Consider the following 20835-nt stretch of genomic DNA (forward strand, 5'->3'; position numbering starts at 1 on the left):
CAGGACCGTCTCCTAAAGTTGATTCAGCTGCGGGATCGGGGCACCACCAGAGCTTGCTCAGGAATAGCACGTACAGTGAGGCAAAGACTTTTAGAGGATGGCCTGGTGTCAAGAAGGGCAGCAAAGAAGACACTTCTCTCCAGGAAAAACATCAGTGACAGACTGATATTCTGCAAAAGGTACAGGGATTGGACTGCTGAGGACTGGGGTAAAGTAATTTTCTCTGATATATCCCCTTTTCGATTGTTTGGGGTATCCGGAAAAAAGCTTGTCCAGAGAAGACAAGGTGCGCGCTACCATCAGTCCTGTGTCATGCCAACAGTAAAGCATCCTGAGACCATTCATGTGTGGGGTTGCTTGTCAGCCAAGGGAGTGGGCTCACTCACAATTTTGCCTAAAAACACAGCCATGAATAAAGAATGGTACCAACACATCCTCCGAGAGCAACTTCTCCCAACCATCCAGGAACAGTTTGGTGACGAACAATGCCTTTTCCAGCATGATGGAGCACCTCATCAATATTTTGGGTCCATGGCCAGGAAACTCCCCAGACCCTAATCCCATTGAGAACTTGTGGTCAATCCTAAAGAGGTGGGTGGACAAACACAAACCCACAAATTCTGACAAACTCAAAGCATTGATTATGCAAGATTGGGCTGCAATCAGTCAGAATGTGGCCCAGAAGTTAATTGACAGCATGCCAGGGCAGATTGCAGAGGTCTTGAAAAAGAAGGGTCAACACTGCAAATATTGACTCTTTGCATCAACTTCATGTAATTGTCAATAAAAGCCTTTGACACTTATGAAATGCTTGTATTCAGTATTCCATAGTAACATCTGACAAAAATATCTAAAGACACTGAAGCAGAAAACTTTGTGGAAATTAATATTTGTATCATTCTCAAAACTTTTGGCCACGACTGTATGATATACCATTTTCTAGCTCAGTCTTTACTTTTATCCAATGTAAAAAACACAATTTCAAATAAGATCGAATCGAGATGGTCGATCACAATTGTCTCAAGGCTTAAAAATCCTTCTTTAACCTGTCTCCTCCCCTTCATCTACACTGATCGAAGTGGATCAATAAGGAAGTGACAAGTGACATCAATAAGGAAACATAGCTATCACCTGGATTCACCTGGTCAGTCTATGTCATGGAAAAAGCAGGTGTCCTTAATGTTTTGAGTCCTTAATATACACTCAGTGTAGATATAGTTGATAAATGTTTTTAAGAATTTGAAGTTAGGATAGCCTGAATGTTCACAAGTTAGCCTTGTAGCTTAATTGGCCAAGGAGCAGGACCATTTTGAATAGCTACCTCTGTATTCCTATGGTTCTCATTCAAACCTATGTTAATTCATGGAAATGTAATATGGTTACAGTTGAAGAAGTATACACAGTAGGGGTCTTCACGGGTCCACACGAACCCGAGAGAGGCGCGTGTTTTTCACGAGTGGGGCGTGTAGCTTTTTGTTTTTGTCGGCCAATCACAAGCCACCAAAGTGGCACTTAGCCTCTGGCTCTGTGTCTGTTGTGGCAATCAACTTACGAGATCAATGGAAGATGCAATTAAAATGACGGAATTCAAAGTTAAATGAGAATGATATGTTTCAACAACCAAGGGCCAAGAGGTAGGCTGTTCCTTAATACATTGATTAGAGCTGCTGTTGTGGAGGACGGGGGAAAGCGCAGCCTATGTAGATTTGATTAGCCAACCCAGCTACCTAGCTAGCTTAACTGTATTCTCTTCTCGGGTTGATGCAGTCAAAACAGGTACTATATAATCAGATTGGATGATAAAAACATAGCTTTGGCAGCTAAAAGTTAGTAACTAATGCGAGTCGGCTTGGTTGCTGCTGTCTCTCTCTTTCTCCTCCTCCCGCCACTCAGCAACACACAGGGGTTATCTCGTTTAGGAAAAAGACAGTCATCCGTCCCTTCTCCTTTGTGACCCGGAAACCCGGATAAGTGGTTGAGTGGTCGAGGAGTGTGTCAATTCGCTAGTAGGCAAACGAAAGAGTGTCCTCCCCTCCTCGATAGCCACCTTTCATCGAGGATATTCATATGTATCCTATTTTTTAAATCTACAACACCCCTTTTAAATCAGATTTTGTTTTGATAAAGGAAAAAAATATGCACACGTTTAAAAACAATACGCTATTTATCTATAAAATGTCTGACATTTCTAACTTAATTTGTTTTGATCCACCTCTGTAAACTTAATTTGCCTAATGACGTGCAAGTGGAGAAGGACCGTCTCATTTCAAGCGCATTTCCATCCACGTTCACTCGCTGACTCTCCTTGATTAACTTTTACCGTTTTTAAAAGGAGGCGAGAAGGACGCAGGAGATGAGCAAATGTACTTGATTAAAGGCCAGAGTCACAAACACACAGCAAAGTGAGATAGAAAGTATGTACTCACAGGGTTGTGTGTGTGCCAGCAGCAGTAGTAGCAGTGTGCGGCTGTGTTGGAAGTTCTGCAGAGTGTGATGGCCCTTCTCCAGGGCCTCCCTGAAACAACACAGTGTATCCTCCACATCCAGAGGAACACACACCACACACATGGCCCGGCGCACCTCTACAACAGACCAAAACACACACACACATGGCAATATGACTACGGCGACACATCAATATACCCACAGACCAGAATGACTGATGATTTATTTAAAAAATGAATGGTTGAATGTAGGGCTCGACATTAACGCTAGTCCTCTTGTCCGGGAGAAGTAAAAAAAAATTAAAAAATTTTAAAAAATATATAAAAAAAATTGTTGGCCAAGAAGAATATAGAAAAACAAATCACAAAAAAATCTCAATATCAAACAATTACTCTGAAAATAATTGAGAGGAAAACATTGGAATAATATTATATTTATTCTATCTATTTTTCATGTACATACTGTACTTACATGTACATACTGTAAGTAAAAAAGCCTACATGTCAAGGTGTAGGTGATATACACATATTGTCCAAACCAATGCTGACATTCAGAAAATGTAGCCAAACTTTAATGAGACTTTTAATGACATAAATATAGCCCGGAGAGTGAAGGACCATGCCATTGGTGCACCGTATATCACCCACCTTGAATCGGAGGCGGTCAGCATTGTTTTGTAAACACTTAATATGCCATTGAAACCAGAACTTTTCTCGTGTTCTATTGGTTTTTAAATCAACGTTTAAGCTCATTAGTCATGTACAGTGCCTTCAGAAAGTATTCAAAACCCTTGATCTTTTCTATTTTGTTACGTTACAGCCCTATTCTAAAATGGATTGAGTTGTTTTTTTCCCCTCATCAATCTACACACAATAACCCATAATGGCAAAGTAAAAAGAGGTTTTTAGAAATATTACATTTACGTAAGTATTCAGACCCTTTAGTCAGTACTTTGTTGAAGCACCTTTGGCAGCGATTACAGCCTTGAGTCTTCTTGGGTATGACGCTACAAGCTTGGCACACCTGTATTTGGAGAATTTCTCTCATTCAACTCTGCAGCTCCTCTCAAGCTCTGTTAGGTTGGATGGGGAGCATTGCTGCACAGCTATTTTCAGGTCTCTTCAGAGATTCAAGGGTTCAAGTTCTGGGCCACTGAAGAACATTCAGAGACTTGTCCCGAAGCCACTCCTGCGTTGTCTTGGCTGTGTGCTTAGGGTTGTCATGTGCCTTTTACTGAGGAGTGGCTTCCATCTGGCCACTCTACCATAAAGGCCTGATTAGTGAAGTGCTGCAGAGATGGTTGTCCTTCTGAAATGTTCTCCCATCTCCACAGAGGAACTCTAGAGCTCTGTCAGAGTGACCATCAGATTCTTGGTCACATCCCAGACCAAGGACCTTCTCCCCCGATTGCTCAGTTTGGCCAGGCGGCCAGCTCTAGGAAGAGTCTTGGTGGTTCCAAACTTCTTCCATTTAAGAATGATGGAGGCCACTGTGTTCTTGGGGACCTTCAATGCTGAAGACATTTTTTGGTACCCTTCCTCAGATCTGTGCCTCGACACAATCCTGTCTCGGAGGTCTATGGACAATTCCTTTGACTCATGGCTTTGTTTTTGGTCTGACATGCACTGTCAACTGTGGGACCTTATATAGACAGGTGTGTACCTTTCCAAATCATGTCCAATCAATTGAATTTACCACAGGGGGACTCCATCAAGTTGTAGAAACATCTCAAGGATGATCAACGGAATCAGGATGTACCGTAGCTCAATTTCAGGTCTCATAGCAAAGGGTCTGAATATGAATGTATTGTGGGGTATTCATTTTAGAATAAGGCTGTAATTTAACAAAATGTGGAAAAATTCAAGGGGTCTGAATACTTTCCAAAGGCAATGTAAGTAACCCATGCTAGATGGTAGTTGCTAGTTAGATCTCAATTCTTTCTTCATTTCTAATGGATATTATCTCTGTTACATGAAACTGCTCAAACGTTTGAGAAAGGTGTTTCCCGCTAATTGCATTTTGGAACATTCCCACGTAGCCTACAGCCATTTGCGCATTGTTGAGCTTATAATATGAAGAAATAAAACTTGATCATGTTGCATCAGCCTCATTGCTTTTTTAAAATAGTTTAATGTGCAGTGGTTGTATGAATTTTGGATCTGTCGACCCAGAACTGTCCCAGAGTCTGTTTTGAACTGTAATCATATTTGTTATCGTCCCAGGGACAACAGGACGCCCTTAATTTCGAGCCCTGGATGGAATTATTCTATAAACACATAAAAAGTACTAGTTTTGTAATTGTAATGTTGCAATATTTTATAGGCCTAAAAGGGAGCTTTAAAGGGGAAGTGTTGTATTTTGAGACAGGCTAATTACCGTGGCTGATTGGGCTGCACAACGAGTCGATAAGCCAGCGACCAGTGCACCAGTGTTGTATCGACATGCCTGCCGACTTGAAGCGCTTCCTACTGGGTATCACGGTCATGTAGCTAACGTGGCCATTTTTTGCTCTCACAGGATTTAATTTTAAGTAGGATAACCGTCTACACAAGAAATAACTAATATTAATAACCATTTAGATGTCACTTTGATACACACATACGGTCTACTCCTCAATGGGTAGGGCGTGAATTGCAACAACACCGAGACCCAGTGCCCTTCGCCTCCACTTGACAAGCACTATTGTCCGGCAACGGTGTGGGAAGTAGCTACCTTGTATCCAATATCAGGGTGACAGTCACAGTAAACACACGCATACAACGTATCAACAGTACACCCATCATCATACTTTTAATCAAAAATAAACAATTGTCAGTTTTAGAACTGAAAATCTACAATTATTATTTGTGTAAAACCAACAGTGAAATACGACGCAAATTCATTCACTCAAAGTCCAAACTCTTGCGGTACGGTAGTTGCACTACTTTGATTGCACTGCTCAATCAAACAGTCTAACCTACAGCAGAGCGCTTTCGACACGCCCACTACTTTCCTTTCGACAAACCCACTACTTTCCTTTCGACACGCCCACTACTTTCCTTTCGACACGCCCACTACTTTCCTTTCGACAAACCCACTACTTTCCTTTCGACAAACCCACTACTTTCCTTTCAACAAACCCACTACTTTCCTTTTGACAAACCCACTACTTTCCTTTCGACAAACCCACTACTTTCCTTTCGACACGCCCACTACTTTCCTTTCGGCAAACCCACTACTTTCCTTTCGACAAACCCACTACTTTCCTTTCGACAAACCCACTACTTTCCTTTCGACAAACACACTACTTTCCTTTCGACAAACCCACTACTTTCCTTTCGACAAACCCACTACTTTCCTTTCGACACGCCCACTACTTTCCTTTCGACACGCCCACTACTTTCCTTTCGACACGCCCACTACTTTCCTATCGACACGCCCACTACTTTCCTTTCGACACGCCCACTACTTTCCTTTCGACAAACCCACTAATTTCCATTCGACACATCCACCAGCCCATACTATGTCGCCATATTGGGATACAGCTACCCACTTCTCCTTGAATATGCATCAGAAACCAATAGGCAGAGTGCAGTCTACTAATGCATTTTATTTTGTAAAGTGGTTCCTTGCATTATACAATGACGTAGAAATGGTGTTAAATACCATTTACATTTTTGGAGGGACAAGTGACTTGAACTTTGACAAGTAAAAAAAAATAGTCCTACTTGTCCAAAGGACAAGAGATAAAAAAGTTAATGTCAAGCCCTGGAATAAATAGCATAATAAGGTTGGCCTATATCAATAGTGCTAGGCTTATCGACTTATAGCAATAAAATATGATTCATTGATTGACTGATTGATTTCCAGCTGCTACTGGATTCCCGTACCAGAGCGTTCGAGGAGCTCAGCGTTTGGGTTGGTGGGAGTGTTGCACCCTCGTCTGGGGGCAGGCACAGCAGGGGGAGTCCAGCAATTCAGCAGCTGTCTCCCTGCATAGTTCTTACAGGTGATCTGACACGCAGGGGTAGAGACTGTTCAACACACACTGTACACACACAAACAGCATCCTAACACACAGCAGTAGTCTCAATTCTGTCCCTACAGTATTCATTATAAACCATACCCCATAGAAGCAGAGTTATCCTCTAGTCCACAGTAAGCCTTAGGAATGGATTAGTGTCCTGACATTGAGTTCAAGTATGACACCCTGTTCATTGGGTGGTAAAAGTTTGTGTCTATTCCCTCTAACCTTCTCTCCAGTGACGTTCTGTGTTTTGATGAAGTGTGGCTGAGGGACCGGAGGTCCTCCGAAGTAGCTGATCCTCTCTAGCAGTCTCCTCTGAGCGTGGACCAGGATAGGAGTGATCATGTGGGTGTAGCGCTCTCTGGGATGCACAACATACAGGACAGAGACAGTACTGGCAGGCAGGCACGCACACCTCCCTGTGATAGGATGGAAACTACCTACTATGTGTGTGAGTTGAAGAGCAGGGTCAACTTTTTATTTTATTTTTTTATTTTACCTTTATTTTACTAGGCAAGTCAGTTAAGAACAAATTCTTATTTTCAATGACGGCCTAGGAACAGTGGGTTAACTGCCTGTTCAGGGGCAGAACGACAGATTTGTACCTTGTCAGCTCGGGGGTTTGAACTTGTAACTTTCCAGTTACTAGTCCAACGCTCTAACCACTAGGCTACCCTGCCGCCCCAACTGCCACCCCAACTGTGCGTGTGTATGGAGAGCAAGAGAGAGAGCAAGAGAGAGAGAGAGATAGTGTGTGTGTGTGTGTGTGTGTGTGTGTGTGTGTGTGTGTGTGTGTGTGTGTGTGTGTGTGTGTGTGTGTGTGTGTGTGTGTGTGTGTGTGTGTGTGTGTGTGTGTGTGTGTGTGTGTGTGTGTGTTTGGAGAGCAAGAACGAGAGGGAGAGAGAGCAAGAGAGAGAAAAGTAGTGTGTCTGTGTGAGTGTGTGGAGATTAAGAGAGAGAGCGAGAAAGAGAGAGAGCAAGAGAGATAGTGAGAGAGCAAGAGAAAGAGAGTGTGAGAAAGAGAGTGAGAGCAAAAGAGAGAGAGAGTGTGTGTGTGTGAGGGATGTTACCTACCGTGTGTGTGAGTTGAAGAGCAGGGCGAGGTGAGCCAGAGTCTCCCAGCGAGCCTCGAGGTAGAGCAGCTCAAGGGTGTGAAGGGTGAGGCTCCTGATCCATCTCAGGTCCACCAGGGTACCGTCATCCAGAGGGGCGGAGAAGTGCATGCTGGCCTCCATCTCCTCATCCTCCAATTCAAACAACTGCCAGAGCTAAGGATGGATAGAGGAAAACAGACACACAAAAGTACAATTATTCACATGGTATAATTGTCACGTTCTGACCTTGATTTCCGTTGTTTTGTATTTATTTAGTATGGTCAGGGCGTGAGTTGGGTGGGCAGTCTATGTTTGTTTTTCTATGTTTTGGGGCATTTCTATGTTTTCGGCCTAGTATGGTTCTCAATCAGAGGCAGGTGTCATTAGTTGTCTCTGATTGAGAATCATACTTAGGTAGCCTGGGTTTCACTGTGTGTTTGTGGGTGATTGTTCCTGTCACTGTGTTTGTTGTCACAGGATAGGCTGTATAGGTTTTTCACGTTCCGTTTGTTGTTTTGTAGATTTAAGTTATTTCATGTATCGTTCATTTTCCATTAAAGAACATGAGTAACCACCACGCTGCTTTTTGGTCCGCTTCTCCTTCTACAGACGAACGTCGTTACAATAATAGTGGTGTCAACTATTTAATTATATTTTCGACTCAAGTTAAAGATTTTTGGTCAAAACATGAAGTGTGTTTCAATGTAATGTACAGTGGGGCCCAAAATTATTGACACCCTTGATGAGACAAAATGACTGACTAAAATAAATCAAATACTGAGCTATATTTTACGGGGGAAAAATGGGGACATTATATTATTTCACACAATAAAATTGCTCAAAGAAAGACATTTTGTTTAACAAGTAATCTTTTTTTCTCTCAGGTAGAGGTCAAAATTATTGATGCCTCTGTTTTTGAAAAATAGATATTTACTGAACAAAAAATATAAATGCAACATGTAAAGTGTTGGTCCAATGTTTCATGAGCTGATATAAGTTTTCCCAGACATTTTCCATATGGACAAAAAGCTAATTTCTGCCAAGGAAGCAGCAACTCTTCCTGGGGTCCGGCAAAATTAATGCAGTTATACAGAATTCACAACACACTAAGTGTGTGCCCTCAGGCCCCTACTCCACTACCACATATCTACAACACAAAATCCATGTGTACGTGTGTGTATAGTGGGTATGTTATCATGTGTGTGTATGTACACTACCTTTCAAAAGTTTGGGGTCACTTAGAAATGTCCTTGTTTTTGACCACACGACTGTCTAAAGGCCAGTTTTATTGCTTCTTTAATCAGGACCACAGCTTTCAGCTTTCAGCTGTGCTAACATAGTTGCAAAAGGGTTTTCTAATGATCATTTAGCCTTATAAAATTATAAACTTGGATTAGCTAAGACAACGTGCCATTGGAACACAGGAGTGATGGTTGCTGATAATGGGCCTCTGTACGCCTATGTAGATATTCCATTGTAAATGAGCAGTTTCCAGCTACAATATTAATTTACAACATTAGCAATGTATATTACTGTGAAATAGCATTGTATCAGGCCAAACATATATATTTTTTAAAGCTAACAAAGGGTTGGTAACAGGCTGATTGGTCGTCTATTTGAGACAGTAAAGGGGGCTTTACTATTCTTAGGTAGGGGAATGACTTTTGCTTCCCTCCAGGCCTGAGGGCACACACTTTCTGTCAATTAGGGTTACATTGAAGATATGGAAAATAGGAGTGACAACGTCGTCTGCTATTATCCTCAGGAATTTTCCATCCACGTTGTCAGACCCTGGTGGCTTGTCATTGTTGATAGACAATTTTTTCACCTCCTCCACACGCGGAATTCAAAATTACAATTCTTGTCTATAATAGTTTGGTCAGATATACTTGGATGTATCGTGTTAGCGTTTGCTGCTGTCATGTCATGCCTAAATTTGCTAATCTTGCCAATGAAAAAAGTATTAAAGTAGTTGGCAATATCAGTCGGTTTTGTAACGAATGAGCCATCTGATTCAATGAATTATGGAGCTGAAAATGTAATTAAAGCTTTTTACTCTCATTCTTTATGTCATTTATGTGTGTTTCATAGTATAGTTTCTTCTTCTTTTTATTCATTTGAGTCACATGATTTCTCAATATGCAGTATGTTTGCCAATTGGTTGTATAGCCAGACTTACTTGCCATACCTTTTGCCTCATCCCTCTCAACCATACCATTTTTAAATTCCTCATCAATCCATGGGGATTTAACAGTTTTTACAGTAATTTTCTTAATGGGTGCATGCTTATTAGTAACTGGGATAAGCAATTTCATAAATGTGTCAAGTGAAGCGTCTGGTTGGTCCTCATTACGCACCACAGACCAACAAATATTCTTTACATCAACATAGGAATCACTACAAAACTTATTGTATGACCTCTTATACACTATATTAGGCTCAGCCTTTGAAACTTTGGTTTTCCTACATATGGCAACTATATTGTGATCACTACATCCGATGGATCTGGATACTGCTTTCAAGCACACATTTAGTAAAGATGTGATCAATAAATGTTGATTTCATTCCTGTGCTGTTTGTAACTACCCTGGTAGGTTGAATGACAACCTGAACCAGGTTGCAGGCACTGGTTACAGTTTGACGTTTTTTCTTCAGTGGGCAGCCTGATGAAAGCCAGTCAATATTTAAATCACCCAGAAAATATACCTCTCTGTTGATATCACATACATTATCAAGCATTTCACACATATTATCCAGATACTGATACCAGATACTGATACCCACCAGAATAGGCTTTAGTTGAGGCAGATGAACCTGTAGCCATATTACTTCAACATTATCCAGATATTGACTGTTACCACTTGGTGGTCTATAGCAGCTTCCCACCAGAATGGGCTTTAGGTGAGGCAGATGAACCTGTAGCCATATCACTTCAACATTATTTAACATTATCCAGATATTGACTGTTAACACTTGGTGGTCTATAGCAGCTTCCCACCAGAATGGGCTTTAGGTGAGGCAGATGAACCTGTAGCCATATTACTTCAACAGTATTTAACATGAGATCCTCTCTAATCTTAACAGGAATGTGGTCCTTCATGTAGACTGCAACACCTCCACCATTGGCATTTCTGTCTTTTCAGTAAATGTTATAACCATGTATTGCTACCACTGTATCATCAAAGGTATTATCTAAGTGAGTTTCAGAGATAGACAGAATATGAATGTAATCTGTTACTAGCAAGTTATTAATTTCATGAACCTTGTTTCTTAAGCTAGATATGTTAACATGCACAATTTTGAGCAGTTTTCTGGGATGCTTGCTTGTTTTCATTGCTTTACTGGGAAGCTTAGCAGCAGTTGATATTCCCCTGTTATTTATGTTGGTGCAGGGTGAGCTGCACACAGAGGACTTCCTACTAGGGCACACTGCCTCAATGATAACAGCCTAAATCTGGTTCATAGACACATAATTGTTGCATAAAATAGTTGTAGGATCAGCAGAGGCATTCAGGGTAGTTAGCGGGACATAAATTGGGTTACGTACATTGTTTCTACCAATGCCCCTGGTATAATGTACATTTGCTAAAGCATTATGATAACTCAGCGGCCCAATGGTAGGGATTAACTGAGCTGGACATGGGTCATTGATAAGTCATTGTCTCAAAGCAGCCTTATAATGCTGTGAAAGGATCCAGGAACCCAAATGATTTGGGTGGATCCCATCCTCATGTTTTGTTTCCAAAATTGTCAACAAAAGTTATCGCCATTGAGCTGCAATAATCACGAAGCCATATCAAGAAGCTGATTAAACAGCATGATCATTACACAGGTGCATCTTGTGCTGGGGAAAATAAAAGGCCACTCTAAAATGTGCAGTTTTGTCACACAACACAATGCCTGCCACAGATGTCTCAAGCTTTGAAGGAGCGTGCAATTGGCATGCTGACTGCAGGAATTTCCACCAGAGCTGTTGTCAGAAAATTTTACGTTATTGTCTCTACCATAAGTCACATCCAAGGACGTTTTAGAGAATTTGGCAGTACGTATAACTGTTAAAGGATTTAACTGTAACTCAGTCAAATCCTTCAAATTGTTGTATGTGCGATTATATTTTTGTTCAGTATATATTACCTGTTAAACAAAAATTATATCTCTGAGCAATAGCATTAGTATAAAATAATATAATGTCCCTTTTTTTGCATACAATAAACACTGAGTATACCAAACATTAGGAACACCTTCCTAATAATGACTGACATCAATAAGCCTGGATTCACCAGCTCAGTCTATGTCATGGAACCTGCAGGTGTTCCAAATATGTTTTGTACTCAGTGTAGCTCAGCATTTGAATTATTTAGTATATACAGTCATTTTTGCTTTTCTTTATCAAGGGTGTCAATAATTTCGGACCCCACTGTACATTCGTTTATACAGTGCCTTGCGAAAGTATTCGGCCCCCTTGAACTTTGCGACCTTTTGTCACATTTCAGGCTTCATACATAAAGATATAAAACTGTATTTTTTTGTGAAGAATCAACAACAAGTGGGACACAATCATGAAGTGGAACGACATTTATTGGATATTTCAAACTTTTTTAACAAATCAAAAACTGAAAAATTGGGCGTGCAAAATTATTCAGCCCCTTTACTTTCAGTGCAGCAAACTCTCTCCAGAAGTTCAGTGAGGATCTCTGAATGATCCAATGTTGACCTAAATGACTAATGATGATAAATACAATCCACCTGTGTGTAATCAAGTCTCCGCATAAATGCACCTGCACTGTGATAGTCTCAGAGGTCCGTTAAAAGCGCAGAGAGCATCATGAAGAACAAGGAACACACCAGGCAGGTCCGAGATACTGTTGTGAAGAAGTTTAAAGCCGGATTTGGATACAAAAATATTTCCCAAGCTTTAAACATCCCAAGGAGCACTGTGCAAGCGATAATATTGAAATGGAAGGAGTATCAGACCACTGCAAATCTACCAAGACCTGGCCATCCCTCTAAACTTTCAGCTCATACAAGGAGAAGACTGATCAGAGATGCAGCCAAGAGGCCCATGATCACTCTGGATGAACTGCAGAGATCTACAGCTGAGGTGGGAGACTCTGTCCATAGGACAACAATCAGTCGTATATTGCACAAATCTGGCCTTTATGGAAGAGTGGCAAGAAGAAAGCCATTTCTTAAAGATATCCATAAAAAGTGTCATTTGAAGTTTGCCACAAGCCACCTGGGAGACACACCAAACATGTGGAAGAAGGTGCTCTGGTCAGATGAAACCAAAATTGAACTTTTTGGCAACAATGCAAAACGTTATGTTTGGCGTAAAAGCAACACAGCTCATCACCCTGAACACTGTCAAACATGGTGGTGGCAGCATCATGGTTTGGGTCTGCTTTTCTTCAGCAGGGACAGGGAAGATGGTTAAAATTGATGGGAAGATGGATGGAGCCAAATACAGGACCATTCTGGAAGAAAACCTGATGGAGTCTGCAAAAGACCTGAGACTGGGATGGAGATTTGTCTTCCAACAAGACAATGATCCAAAACATAAAGCAAAATCTACAATGGAATGGTTCAAAAATAAACATATCCAGGTGTTAGAATGGCCAAGTCAAAGTCCAGACCTGAATCCAATCGAGAATTTGTGGAAAGAACTGAAAACTGCTGTTCACAAATGCTCTCCATCCAAACTCACTGAGCTCGAGCTGTTTTGCAAGGAGGAATGGGAAAAAATGTCAGTCTCTCAATGTGCAAAACTGATAGAGACATACCCCAAGCGACTTACAGCTGTAATCGCAGCAAAAGGTGGCACTACAAAGTATTAACTTAAGGGGGCTGAATAATTTTGCACGCCCAATTTTTCAGTTTTTGATTTGTTAAAAAAGTTAGAAATATCCAATAAATGTCGTTCCACTTCATGATTGTGTCCAACTTGTTGTTGATTCTTCACAAAAAAATACAGTTTTATATCTTTATGTTTGAAGCCTGAAATGTGGCAAAAGGTTGCAAAGTTCAAGGGGGCCGAATACTTTCGCAAGGCACTGTACATTACTTTGATGTTGCTTTAGCAATATCAAGTGTTTGGTGAAGTTGTGTAGACAAATTAGTATGTTTATGAGTTGAACAATAATCGAGCTCAAAAGCAAGTAAGAGTAAAGTGATAAAGTGAGACCTGCATCGTCTCCATCATGTTCATGACGAGGTCTGTAGCCAGCTCAAACAAAGGGGTGAGGACAGTGTTGAGCTGGTCCAATGTTAAAGGGATGGGGGGCTCCATGGATGTACCCCTGTCTACTAGTAGAGTGATGGTACAGCCCTGGTCCCATAGTGTCCGACACACACACTGCAACGTTGTCCAGTGGCCCCCACGATGGGCAAGTACCTGTTTACACACACACACACACACACCCTTCAAAAATACCATACATAAACATACCAATATACAGGTCATTGCCAAACACATTACACTCTCAACATAAATACAGATATTGTTTGTACTGACGTTACGGTTTACATTTTGGAGTGTGTGTGGGCGCATGTATGCATACATACAGTGCATGATTATTTAATTGTTGTTGCCTGTTTGTATGTGTATGTGTGTTCGTGTGTATATGCATCCGTGTCTGTTTGTGTGTGTATATCAGGTACCATGGCTCTGCGGAGGTGCAGGGCAGCCTTGTTGAGTGACTCCAGCAGCTGAGTGGAAGTGCGTCTGGTCGGGGAGGTGGTCATCACTGAGGGCTCACTATAGTCCGAGTCCACAGCCGGCTGGGTACGGGGAGAGTCCTGCTCACTGTCCTGCTCACTGCTCTCTGTCGTGCTGAAGTCCTCTCCACTGGTGGTGGTGGCAGCTGAAGGGTGGAGAGAGAAAGAGTGAAAGATAGGAAGAATGTTCTTGTCCTCTGATGTGTGACCCCTCTGGTGATGGGTCAAAAAAAGAGACATAGGGAGAGGGAGAGAGAGTGAAAGAGAGAGATATAGACAGCAAAAGAGAAAAAAAGAGAGACAGGGAGAGGGAGAGAGTGTTGATGACAGTTAGCTGGTTTAGTTAGTTATTTCCTTACCCTGTCCGCTCTCCTTGGCCTTGTGGAGGATGGCTCTGAGGCAGGGCTGGGGCGTGGCTTTGGGGGGCGGGGGGATCAGGTCAGGGACTCCGATGTGCTGATGCATGTTCCTCCACCTCACCAGAGTACCAGAGTGGGCCAGGGAGAACAATGACGGAGGCAGCTGGCTGTAGCTACAAGAACAAAAATGTCATCATGGTCTATTGTCTTTGTTGTAAAATGTAAAAATATTGTACATATATGTACAATCAACAGAAATGTATCTAACTCCTATGCTTGCTTAAAAGTGAGCTGGCACCAGATACGTTATAGGGCTAGCTCAGCTCCCTTTTAGCTACACTCTTAGCGAATCGTGCTGGAAGGGACAGTGACTGTGAAAACATCTGAGCCAGCACAGTACAATCTGGAGAGAATGATAGCGTGACAAGGGTACAGTATGTATATGTGGAAAACAGTGATCTGTATGTGAGTGTGTATATGTGTATGTATGCAAGTGTGTGTTTGTATCTATATTTACCTGTGTTGTAGGGCCCCAAGGCCCTGGTGGTTCTCCAGGCTCCTTCTCAGTAGTCCCAGGTGAGCCCTGGCGATGCTAAGGTTGAGGTGACACCTCCACAACCACTCCTCAGAACACACCTGTCTCAGACGCCTCCGACGCTGGTGACGGCGCACCAGGGGGGCTAGCTGGTTCAGCATGGTGTCCACCGCCTTACACTCCCTGACACACAGATGTGAGCGGAGCATACATGCAGGTAAGGACACACATGTACACTTGCATAAACAACACTCATGCAATTGGGGTAAACGCTGAACAGTAATTGGTCATAAGCACAAAGAGAGACGGTTGCTGTAAAAGTACTGTACCTGTTACGTTCTGACCTAAGTTCCTTTGTTTTGTCTTTGTTTTAGTATGGTCAGGACGTGAGTTGGTGTGGGCAGTCTATGTTCTTTTTTCTATGATTTGGGATTTCTGTGTTTGGCCTGGTATGGTTCTCAATCAGAGGCAGCTGTCAATCGTTGTCCCTGATTGAGAACCATACTTAGGTAGCCTGGTTTCACCAGGTGGGTGATTATTTTCTGTTCTGTGTTTTGCTTCACTGTTCAGGACTGTTTGTTTTTGTCGTTTTATTGTTTTTGTTCAAGTGTTCAGTATTCGTATTAAATACAATATGGACACCTACCACGCTGCGCATTGGTCTGACATTTCTTACTCCTCGTCAGAGGAGGACGAAGACAAGCGTTACAGTACCCACCTCTCTGTGTTCTGTGCTTTCAGAGCAGTCAGTTGTTTCTTCTGGAGAAGCTCTTTCCTCTTCTTGTCACTCCAGAATGTACTAGCTTTATTCTTCTAAAGGGGACAACAAACGGCTGTCAGATTTATTGAATTATTCTTCTGCAATAGCTTCATGGGAGGGACAGAAAAGAAAAGAGAAGGATTTTAGCTGAGCTCACCTTGTACTCCATGATGGAGGAGGAGTACTTCTTCAGTTCTTTCCCTGAGGTTGATCTGTCCCCTGGGCCCTTCTTAGGCCCTGTCAGTCCCTCATCCCTCCTGTCACACACACACACACACACCACATCACATACAGTTGGGTTCTGAGTCTGACCCCGCAAGTGTTTGTCCTGGTCTGTCACTTGGTATATAGAAATCAGAGCCCTAAAACAACAACAACATACTGTACCAGCACTGTCTCAATGACACAACAGGCCTTTTCATAAGCTACATCATTCTTTAAACTCTTAAATGTAACTAAAGATAATCAAAAATGTCATCTACGTAATCCCCAAAAGTAATTATTTATCACGAGGGCCATAAAGTTGGTGACTGTGAAGAGACACACACAAAGGTAGACACACTCAAACGCACACAAGCGACAGCACACGCACTCTAAACACACCTACACTGTAATATTGTTGTATGGTGGTACTATACATTTTGTATTGTAGATATTTAGTGGTGTAATAATGTTATATGATGTACTGTTTTAACATTTGTACTGTTTTATCTGTTGTTTTACAGTACCAGTCAAAAAACGTTTTTTCTTAATTTTTTACTATTTTCTACATTGTAGAATAATAGTGAAGACAAAACACATATGGACTCATGTAGTAACCAAAAAAGTGTTAAACAAATCAAAATATGTTTTATATTTGAGATTCTCCAAAGTAGCCACCCTTTGCCTTGATGACAGCTTTGCACACTCTTGACATGACAAGGTAGGGGTGGTATACAGAAGATAGCCCTATTTGGTAAAATACCAAGTCCATATTATGACAAGAACAGCTCAAATAAGCGACAGTCCACCATTACTTTAAGACATGAAGGTTAGTCAATCCGGAAAATGTGAAGAACTTTGAAAGTTTCTTCAAGTGCAGTCACAAAAATCCAATCTAATCTAAGTCTGTAGAAAATAGTAAAAATAAAGAAAATCCCTGCAATGAGTAGGTGTCTCAAAAACTTTTGACTGGAAATGTATATGTAATGTAAATGCCTTGTGTTTGGACACCAGGAAGAGAAGCTGCTGCCTTTCCAGCAGCTAATGGGGATCCTTAATAAATACAAATACATAATAACTAGTAATGCTGCAAACTCCAAGAAAGGTTAAAATCTCACCTTTCTGGTAAAAATAGTTATACATTGTACATGCTTTGTAAGTAGGAAAAACTGCAAAATCGGCAGTGTATCAAATATAAGTAATTTCAAACCATACAGTTTTGTTGAATATGAAATACATCATATTAAACATTTCATATTTTCATTATATTTCTGCTGTGTACTTGACATCAAAAGTGACTACACCTCAGTGCTTCTACACCTGCATTGCTTGCTGTTTGGGGTTTTAGGCTGGGTTTCTGTACAGCACTTTGAGATATCAGCTGATGTACGAAGGGCTATATAAATAAATTTGATTTGAAAAATAAAATCAATTTGATTTGAAATTTGATTTGATGTAGAGGTCTGTAATTTTTATCGTAGGTACACTTCAACTGTGAGACACGGAATCTAAAACAAAAATCCAGAAAATCACATTGTATGATTTGTAAGTAATTTATTAGCATTTTATTGCATGACATAAGTATTTGGTCACCTACCAACCAGTAAGAATTCCGGCTCTCACAGACCTGTTAGTTTTTCTTTAAGAAGCCCTCCTGTTCTCCACTCATTACCTGTATTAACTGCACCTGCTTGAACACGTTACCTGTATTAAAGACACCTGTTCACACAGTCAATCAAACAGACTCCAACCTCTCCACAATGGCCAAGACCAGGGTGTCAGGTAGGGTGGAGGTGATATGATCCTTGACTAGTCTCTCAAAGCACTTCATGATGACGGAAGTGAGTGCTACGGGGTGGTAGTCATTTATCTCAGTTACCTTAGCTTTCTTGGGAACAGGAACAATGGTAGCCATCTTGAAGCATGTGGGAACAGCAGACTGGGATAAGGATTGATTGAATATGTCCGTAAACACACCAACCAGCTGGTCTGCGCATGCGCTGAGGACGCGGCTCGGGATGCTGTCTGGGCCTACAGCCTTGCGGGGGTTAACACGTTTAAATGTTTTACTCATATTGGCTGCAGTGAAGGAGAGCCCGCAAGTTTTGGTAGGGGGCCATGTCCGTGGCACTGTATTGTCCTCAAAGCGAGCAAAGAAGTTGTTTAGTTTGTCTGGGAGCGAGACATCATGGTCCATAGACCCTGCCACATACCTTTCGTGTCATTGCCGTTGAATTGCGACTCTACTTTGTCTCTATACTGGCGCTTAGCTTGTTTGATTACCGTGCGGAGGGAATAGCTACACTGTTTGTATTCGGTCATGTTTCCGGTCACCTTGCCCTGATTAAAAGCAGTGGTTCGCGCTTTCAGTTTTGCGCGACTGCTGCCATCAATCCACGGTTTCTGGTTGGGGGAATGTTTTAATAGACGCTGTGGGTACAACATCACCGATGCACTTGCTAATAAACTCGCTCACCGAATCAGCGTATTCATCAATGTAGTGGTTTGACGCTATGCGGAACATTTCCCAGTCCACGTGATCAAAGCAATCTTGAAGCGTGGAATCCGATTGGTCGGACCAGCATTGAACAGACCTGAGCACGAGTGCTTCCGTTTTTAGTTTTTGTCTAAAGGCTGCGAGCAACAAAATGGAGCCATGGTCAGCTTTTCCGAAAGGAGGGCGGGGAGGGCTTTATATGCGTCGCGGAAGTTATAATAACAATGATCTAGGGTTTTACCAGCCCAGGTCGAGGTGTCTGCTTGGGGGGGATACACATGGCTGTGATTATGATCGAAGAAGATTCTCTTGGTAGATAATGCGGTTGGCATTTGATTGTGAGGAATTCTAAGTCAGGTGAACAAAAGGACTTGAGTTCCTGTATGTTGTTATGATCACACCACGTCTTGTTAATCAAAAGGCATACACCCCACCCTTCTTCTTACCAGAGAGATGCTTGTTTCTGTTGGCACGATGCGTGAAGAAACCAGGTGGCTGTACCAACTCCGATAGCGTGTCTCGAGTGAGCCATGTTTCCGTGAAACAAAGAACGTTACAGTCTCTGATGTCTCCCTGGAAGGCAACCCTTGCTCGGATTTCGTCTACCTTGTTGTCCAGAGACTGGATATTGGGTAGTTTGAGTAGTATGCTCGAGAGCGGTGCGCGATGTGCCCGTCTACGGAGCCTGACCAGAAGACCGCGCCGTCTGCCCCTTCTGCGGCGCGGTTGTTTTGGGTCGCCGGCTGGGATCCGATCCATTGTCCTGGGTGGTGGGCCAAACAGAGGATCCGCTTCGGGAAAGTCGTATTTGTGACGCTCAATGCACTGCAAGTCCTGCCTCTCAAATCTCCTCTTTGGTTTTTAGCATATACCCACGTGCCATCTCCTCACTGGTTTTAAGGAGCACATACCCACGTGGTTGATTGAAAGATGAACTGACGTCCACACTCCAGTCAGTAACAAACCGTAAAGTTGGTAGCCAACCTCCATATAAAGTCCAAAGAAGTAAAAAAGAATGCTGTGGAAGGAGGTGAGATGACGAGAAAGGAATTTGGTTTACCGTTTTATCTGTGTATTAATTGTCGCAGTAGAGGAATTGTGCACTTCAGGTAAAATAACAACCAAATGTTTATATCCCAGGACCAGCTAGCTAAATAAATGCTTAATGCTTTTCGACCTGTCCCCAAATGAATGTAATTGGTTCAGTTTGTTATGATATTTCAACCTGCGTGTCCTGATCGTGTCTGGTGTGGGGGTACAAAATCAACACGGGCATTATGGAGCACGCAGGGGTGCGAGCGGTTTGGTCAGCTTGTCAGTGTTAGAGAAAATATATCTAAACTAGAAAGTCGCCTTTCATCTCATGTTTATACTGTCTGTCTATGGCAAACAGAAAGTGTTTTTTTGTTTAAAATATATTAAATATTTTAGATTACTGGCTATAAATTGATCTCTGAATGTGTTACAATGACGAAACCACTCTCTCCTGCTGCGTTAGTTAGAGTTCAGTCAGGAGTTGATGGACAGTCGGTAGAGCAAATTAAAGGATAGGAGGGACAGCCCAGCTTCAAGTAGTGTCAGATTTCACGTCCTGCTACACACAGGCAGAAGAGACATAATCCTGTGTCCGTGTGAATCCTACCGTGTCCACAGATCGATTTATAAGCAAAAATGTCTGTCAGAACCACGCAGGTCCACTAAACTGGTCCACAGAGGTCCACGCAGGTCCACTAACTAAAATGTGATAATAGTACTTAGAGGGCGGTACTATACAGTACCTGCTAAGCCAGCCAAATATGTCGTGTCCCCACTGCAGGACCAGCTCTAGATGGTCTGCCTGCATGGTCCTCTGGAGCAGCAGCACAGCAAACTCCATGAAGCACGCCTTGCGCTTGAACTTCATCACTGAAACACAGGCCAAATACACATTGATCAGACAGACACATACACAAAGTGCCTTCAGAAATTATTCATACCCCTTGACTTATTCAATATTTTGTTGTGTTACAGCCTACATATATTTTTTTCTCACAAGGTGAAAACATGTTTTTGGAAATCTTTACACATTTATTGAAAATAAAATATAGAAAAATCAAATTTACATAAGTATTCATATCCCTGAGTCAATACATGTTAGGATCACCTTTGGCAGAGATTACAGCTGTGATTATTTCTGGGTAAGTCTCTAAGAGCGTTGCACACCTTGGATTGTACAATATTTGCA

At 42.0% G+C, this 20835-nt stretch overlaps 1 protein-coding gene across 3 annotated transcripts in view; it reads right to left on the minus strand.

The window, feature by feature from the left end:
• Nucleotides 1-20835, minus strand: part of cfap54 (cilia and flagella associated protein 54) — a 111190-nt gene that overhangs the window by 42298 nt on the left and 48057 nt on the right. For 2 of the 3 annotated variants that reach the window (XM_036944413.1, XM_036944411.1), the window contains exons 29-39: nt 20390-20516; nt 16071-16170; nt 15872-15966; nt 15136-15336; nt 14619-14791; nt 14203-14405; nt 13727-13963; nt 7526-7719; nt 6677-6812; nt 6315-6438; nt 2427-2582 (exon numbers count right to left, since the gene is read on the minus strand). In XM_036944413.1, the coding sequence (XP_036800308.1) occupies nt 2427-2582; nt 6315-6438; nt 6677-6812; nt 7526-7719; nt 13727-13963; nt 14203-14405; nt 14619-14791; nt 15136-15336; nt 15872-15966; nt 16071-16170; nt 20390-20516 (1746 nt within the window). The remainder of the gene's footprint in view (nt 1-2426; nt 2583-6314; nt 6439-6676; nt 6813-7525; nt 7720-13726; nt 13964-14202; nt 14406-14618; nt 14792-15135; nt 15337-15871; nt 15967-16070; nt 16171-20389; nt 20517-20835) is intronic. The other variant, XM_036944412.1, reaches the window with a different exon arrangement.

The sequence above is a fragment of the Oncorhynchus mykiss genome, chromosome 15, assembly GCF_013265735.2.
Source record: "Oncorhynchus mykiss isolate Arlee chromosome 15, USDA_OmykA_1.1, whole genome shotgun sequence".
Taxonomy (NCBI): domain Eukaryota; kingdom Metazoa; phylum Chordata; class Actinopteri; order Salmoniformes; family Salmonidae; genus Oncorhynchus; species Oncorhynchus mykiss.